Source organism: Tupaia chinensis, unplaced genomic scaffold (genome assembly GCF_000334495.1).
Source record: "Tupaia chinensis unplaced genomic scaffold, TupChi_1.0 Scaffold000451_2, whole genome shotgun sequence".
Taxonomy (NCBI): domain Eukaryota; kingdom Metazoa; phylum Chordata; class Mammalia; order Scandentia; family Tupaiidae; genus Tupaia; species Tupaia belangeri.
Genome location: NW_006159958.1, coordinates 3,001,091 through 3,007,517, shown reverse-complemented (window position 1 = coordinate 3,007,517; position 6,427 = coordinate 3,001,091). Strand labels below are relative to the sequence as shown.

At 55.5% G+C, this 6,427-nt stretch overlaps 1 protein-coding gene across 6 annotated transcripts in view; it reads right to left on the bottom strand.

Annotated features, from left to right (window-relative positions):
* The window catches only part of HDAC11 (histone deacetylase 11), a 28,138-nt gene that overhangs the window by 2,293 nt on the left and 19,418 nt on the right, over positions 1 to 6,427 (bottom strand). For all 6 annotated transcript variants that reach the window (XR_335558.3, XR_335559.3, XM_027774543.1 and 3 more), the window contains exons 6-8: positions 4,951 to 5,027; positions 3,889 to 3,951; positions 1,682 to 1,778 (exon numbers count right to left, since the gene is read on the bottom strand). Coding sequence is in view for 4 of the 6 variants with exons in the window: in XM_027774543.1 (XP_027630344.1) it covers positions 1,682 to 1,778; positions 3,889 to 3,951; positions 4,951 to 5,027 (237 nt within the window). In the remaining 2 variants the exon portion in view is untranslated. The remainder of the gene's footprint in view (positions 1 to 1,681; positions 1,779 to 3,888; positions 3,952 to 4,950; positions 5,028 to 6,427) is intronic.

Genomic DNA, 6,427 nt, shown 5'->3' with positions numbered 1-6,427 from the left:
CAGTAATGGCTCCCTGACCCCTTGCCCGGACACATGGCCACCGCAGCCGGCCCCCAAGCCCACGTGCAGCACATTAAGAAATCCAGGTTGGAAGTCAGTCCCTCGGGCCTTCTCAGCCTCTGTCTTCCCACACCAACCCCCTCGCACCTTGGGCATCGGTGTGCCCTGCCTACGAGGTGAGCAGTGTCCCATTTCAACTCTCACCTGAGAGTCTGTGCCTTTTGATTGATGAGTTTAACTCACTTCCATTTATTTGAACAACTATTATACAAGGGGATTTTCAAAAAACTCATAGAAAATCCATACTGTGAAAAACTTCACGTATTCGGGGACCAGCAGTTAGCCTAATGGCTATGTCACTGGACTCCCATGTAGCTGACCCCGGTTCGAGTCCCGGATCCAGTGGCTTAAAACTCACGCCAGGTGTGTGTGTGTGGGTGTGTGCGTGCGTGTGTGCCCAAGATCCCGAGTGGAGAATGGAGGAGAAGGGATTGCGGTGTGGTCATCCCCCTGGGGGTTTATTTCTCTATCACTCTCTATCTCTATCTCTCTAGCTCTCTCTGTCTTTCTGGTGAGCGCACACGCCTTATAGCAAAAACCCCTCCAAAAAAAAAAAAAAAAAAAACTTCACGTATTAGAAAAACGTTTTTAATTGCCAGAGGTCACATGTGCTCACCAGAGAGACAGACAGAGACGGGGATATGGAGGAAGCAACCCCGCCAATGGGGTGCGTTTACACTGCGATACCTCCTCCTCCATTTCTCCATCCTGACTGGATTCAGGAAATGCACACACACATGCCTGGCATGATTTTCAAGTTACCCAGGACAGGATTCGAACTGTGGTGCAGTCAGCCCTGTGGGATCTGTCACTCTTAACCACTAGGTTACAGGACTGGCTGGCCAGCTTTTGAAATTTTATTTGCACCAAAATAAACTCATCCTTTAATTCCATTTCTCCGCACGTGTTCTGAAGCCCCCTTGTATGTATTGCTGCCATTCTATTTTATATTTTTTGTTTATCTTTTTGGGGTTTGTTTTTTTTTTAAGAGGTTTTTGCCTTAGGGCACATGTGCTCACCAGAGAAAGAGACAGAGATAGTGAGAAGGAAAGGGGGGGGAATCACTCCTCAGGGGCGACGGCCATGCTGCAATCCCTTCTCCATTCTCCTCCTGGGGTCTTGGGCATGCATGCACATGTACCTGGTGTGATTTTCAGGCCACCAGGTCCAGGACTCAAACCACAGTTGGCCATGTGGGAATCCAGTGCTATAACTGCTGTGCCATCTGCTAGGTCCCCCAGCATGATTTTCAAGCCCAATCCGGGACTCGAACCACGGTCGGTCATGTTACCACTACATCATCTGCTGGCCCTCTGTCTCATCTCTTTGTTCTTCTTTCTTGTTTCCTGTCACAGAGATGCGTACCAACGAGAAGACTTCCTTTCATTCTTCTGGTGGTTCCCCCTGACACCAGGACCCCACGCATTTACTTGACGAGTTTTAGTGATCTTGGGTGGGTTGAGCGCCATCTTTCTTCCCGTAAAGTGGGAGTGACCCGCCACGCAGGGAGGCTGAAGGTAATGAAGTGATTGCTGGGCCTCGCTAGCAGGAAGTACTCGGAGGGGAGAGCCTCTTCCAAGCAAGAACGCACTGAAGACCGAGGGGAGGGGCAGGGGCTTACGCTTGGCAAAGCGGTCTCCAGGGTAGATGTGGCGGTTGTAGACGTCCATGATGTACACGCGCTTGTCACCCATGAAGTCTCGCTCGTGCCCGTTGCCCTGTGGGGAGGACGGGACAGCCGCTCTCAGGCAGATGCGCATGGTGGGCCCAGCACCCCCAATTCCACCTCAGGAAACTTCCCGCATGGCCAGGCAGCAAGGGTCTGGTGGCTGCTGAGTGGTGGAGCTGGAGCTCAACCTCAAACCTTGGCCTTGGGACCCTCCAGCCTGACCTTGGGCAAGCCCCAGCCCTCGTGGTTTCCTTGTCTATGAAACAAGGCAGGAGTCCTGGCCCTGACAGCTCTGTGAAGTCTGAGGGGAAGGTGAGGGGGTCGGGAGTGTGACAAGCAAGCTGGAAGGGGCTGTTTACATGTGACTTGGCCCAGGAGCTCAGGGTCATGTGAACTCGGAGCAGGGCCCCAACCAGTACGACGACAAAGCACCAAGTACAGAGGGGCCTGCAGGGGGTGAGGGGGTGGCCACGAGCTCTCTGCCCCTCTCTGGCCAGAGGAGCCAGCCTCGAGTTCGGAGTCCTGAGAAAGAGGTGCTCCTATGCTTGGGTGCTTTACCCCTAGGCAATGATTTCTCTCTTTCTTTCTTTCTTTTTTTTGGAGAGGGTTTTGCTATAGGGTGCATGTGCTCGCCAGAAAGACAGAGAGAGACAGAAAGACAGAAAGCGAGAAATCACCCCCCAGGGGGGATGGCCACACCACAATCCCTTCTCCACTCTCCTCTTGGGATCTTAGGCACGCACGCACACGCACCTGGCGTGAGTTTAAGCGCCCGGGCCCGCGACTCGAACCGCGGTCAACCACATGGGAGTCCAGCGACATAGCCATTACGCTAACTGCTGGTCCCAATTTCTTTCCTTTTTAAAAGAATTATTTATTTACTTCATTCCACTTGTTATTATTACTTTTTCATTTTATCAGAGGGAGAGAGAAAGCAAGCCACCAAGTCCAGGACTTGAACCACAGTCGGCCATGTGGGAGTCCTGCACCTTAATCACCACGCCACCTGCTGGTGCCTGATTTCTTAAATGCTGGCCTCAGGAAGCGCAGGCAACCCTAAAATTGTGAGTGAGCTGAGGTTTATGCCTAACGTCAGGCTTGTGTTCACGGATATGTATATATCAGCTGTGCTTACTACCGAAAATATTTAGATCAAGATCTTTTTTTTTTTTTCTGATTTCTTAAATGCTGGCCTCAGGAAGCGCAGGCAACCCTAAAATTGTGAGTGAGCTGAGGTTTATGCCTAACGTCAGGCTTGTGTTCACGGATATGTATATATCAGCTGTGCTTACTACCGAAAATATTTAGATCAAGATCTTTTTTTTTTTTTTGGGGAGGTTTTTGCTATAGGGCACGTGTGCTTCCCAGAAAGACAGAGAGACAGAAAGTGAGAAATCACCCCCCCCCAGGGGGGGGTGGCCACGCCTTCCTTCTCTTTCATTCTCCTCTTGGGATCTTGGGCATACACGCACACGTGCCTGGCATGAGTTTAAGCCACCGGGTCTGGGACTCGAACTGCGGTTGAGTACATGGGAGTCCAGCAACATAGCCATTACGCCAACTACTGGTTCCCAGGGTAAACTTTCATTACTGAAGTGTGTGTGCAGTTAACAGCCTGGCCTGTTTTGGGTCATGGTAGTTTCTAGTAATTTTTATAACATTGAGAAATGTATTTTGGACATTCAAATTTTAAAAATAATCAAATAAAATGGTGCATGAGGACCAGGTCCTCAGTGCCCATCAGCTATGAATGGGAAATGACACCCCCAAGTGACTGGGGAGCAATGGAGAACCACACCAGACTCGGCGAGAGGGCAGTGCTGCCAGACAGGCTTGGGGACAGCCAGCAGCCGGGCACGGGGCGGTCAGGAGGCAGCAGGGAGGACCTTCGGGTTTGAAAGCAGAAGCCCTGGCTGGGCCGAGTCGGGCAAAGGGACAAAGACCTTTTGTTTCCAGCCTGAGCTACAGGAGAGAGGCAGAGACTGGGGGGTCCTGACTTAGGGCTTGAGGAGTTTCCTAGAATTAGGGATCCCCACAGATAGGGTTGGGTGACAGACGAAGGGCGCTGGGGACATGAGGAGGGGACTCTCCTGCCACAAGGAGGTTCAGGGACCAAGGAGGTGGGTCCTGGGGGAGACCAGCCCTCGCAGAGTACTCACCTGATGGGCGTCGAGATCGATGATGGTGGCCCTGGAGATGCCCTCCACTCGTTCAAACAGAAACTGCCCAGGGGAGGAGAGGGGACATATGAGGACCCAGCCTTTCTGGGAACCCCAGGGTGAAGGGGTGGGGCCGGAAGGCACATGTGCTCCAGGGCAGTCAGGCCGCAGGGCAAAGAGCTGCAGGGCTCGGGAGAAGCATGCGTGTGTGCAGGAGGTAGTCAGGGAAGGCTCCCTAGAGGAGGCAGCATGTATATCCCCTGGAGGACCAGGAGGTAAACGGTGCAATCATTCAGATTCTCCGGGAAACGTATAAGGTTACAGGGAGAGTCAGAGCCCTGAACCATCATCCCTAAATCTTTATCCCATAAAGGCTAGACCCTAATCCCAGTGCCTCCTCCTCCAGGAAGCCTTCCTTCCCTCCTTCTCTCCTCTAGGAATGCCTGCTGTGTTTCCCCCTCCTAATGGTCAGGTCAGCTTACCCGCTGGTCTCTCCCTTTAGTCAATGCACTCCATGAGAACAGGGCCTCGAGTTGGCCTAGCACCCAGCACATCGCTGGGTGCAGACCGAGCAGTGGGGCTCTGGGGTCCAGGCAAGGCCAAGGCTCCTACCAGTTCGGCCCTTTCTAGCTGTGCAGCGTCTCCTCTCCGGCCTCAGTCTCCTCATCTCTGAGATGAAATGAGGTGAGACGTGGAGGACCGAGGCCGGCAGTGGGCCGAGCGTGCAGTGCACACGCCTCCTGTCCCCACACTCTAGCTGTCACTTTCTGTCCTCCTCCCTCTCCCTTCGTCAGTGACTTCACGCTGCTGGGGGCCCCGCATCAAGACCGCTGGGCTGGCACTGCAGGAGGCTGGCACGGCTGCCCACTCTCCCCACGATGACAGAGAAGAGGCAGCCTCAGGCCTGGTTCGAGTCCCAGACCAGTTGAGCAGCCTGGGCGAGCCCCTCCCTGCTGAGCCTCGGTTCCCCTCCCGGGCATGCAGGGGGAGAGCGCCACACTGCAGCCGTGGGAGGACCTGAAGAGGCTCCCGGAAGTGGGTGCCCGCGTCCTCAGAACTAACCTTGATGGCGAGTGTGATGTCCGCGTAGGCGCAGAAGCCTCCGCCGCGGTCGCTGGAGCAGTGGTGGAAGCCACCCCCTGCGGGACGGAAGGCGGCAGCAGGGCTGGTCAGGGCCAGAGGCCAGGCCCAGGGGCTGGCCGGGCACCCGCCCCTCCACTCTCTTGGCCCCAGGGACCACTCCTTGCACCTCGGGGTGGCAGGGTGAACTGTGGGTTTGGGGACAGCACCACCCCAGTTCTGAGGACAGCCTAGGCAAGGCTCTCCCTTTCAGGGTGTCCCTAGCCAGCCACCCCCAGCGCCCACTCACATACCCCCGGAAACAGGGATCGTGCTGTTCCCGGGGCAGAAATCTGTCCGCTACACCGAGCTGTCCTGACCCACACAGCTCCCACATCGGGAGTCCCTGCAAAGCCCTGAGTCGCAGGGCCCTCTGAAATTACGCCCACAACTCCTCCACAGGACAGGGTGCAGCCGGGGCGCCTAGGTGCAGGGACTTGTCTCCCTCGGCACCCACGAGGCTGTCCTTAGACACAGTGAGGAGACAGCAGCCATGGCTGAGCTCCTAACAGGCACCAAGCTCGCTGGGCCCCTGGTGGCCCCAGGATGGGCACCGTGATCATCGGTCCATTTTACAAACGAGGAGAAAGAGGCCGAGAGAGTCAGTGAGTGGTCCGGGGCCACACTGCCAGCTAATGGCGGAATGAAGATCCAACCCAAGCTGGATCAAGACCTGGCTCTTTTTTTTTTTGCTATGGGGGCGTATGTACTCACCCGAAAAACAGAGAGAGAGACAGAGACAGAAAGCGAGAAATCACCCCCCAGGGGGGATGGCCACACAATCCCTTCTCCTCCATTCTCCTCTTGGGATCTTGGGCACGCACGCACATGCGCCTGGCGTAAGTTTTAAGCCACCGGGTCCGGGACGCAAACCGCGGTCGACTACATGGGAGTTCAGCGACATAGCCATTACGCTAACTGCTGGTCCCCAAGACCCAGCTCTTAACCTCTACCAAGCCATAACTGGTTCCACGGGGGAAGGGGGCCATCCAGGTTCTCCTCGGAACCCTGCCGTGGACACGCGGGACATGAATCGCTCGCCCCTTTCTGCGGCAGCGTGTTAGGGAACACCATAGCTATGCCAGACGGAAAGCTGGCTACCCGGCCATACCAAGACGGCAGAGACCCAGCCCTGCCTTGCCGAGTTCGTGCTGGCAGAGGGGCCTGCGGAGGGGAGGGTGGTGATGGGGGCTGTGTCTGTGAAGCCACTAGGCTTTCCTCGGTGTTGATCTCATCGGTTAGGGAGGCCTGATAACGACTAGCCCAGCTCAAATGAGAGGCCCCATGGAAAGTGCTTTGCAAACTAAGAGCTGCCTTCACAGCAACCAGCGAGACCAGGAAGGCGTGTGTGCAGCCCTCCCCTGAGCCAGCCCTGTGGGAGAGGCGGGGGCCTGGTCACCCACCAGGACATGGCCAAGCC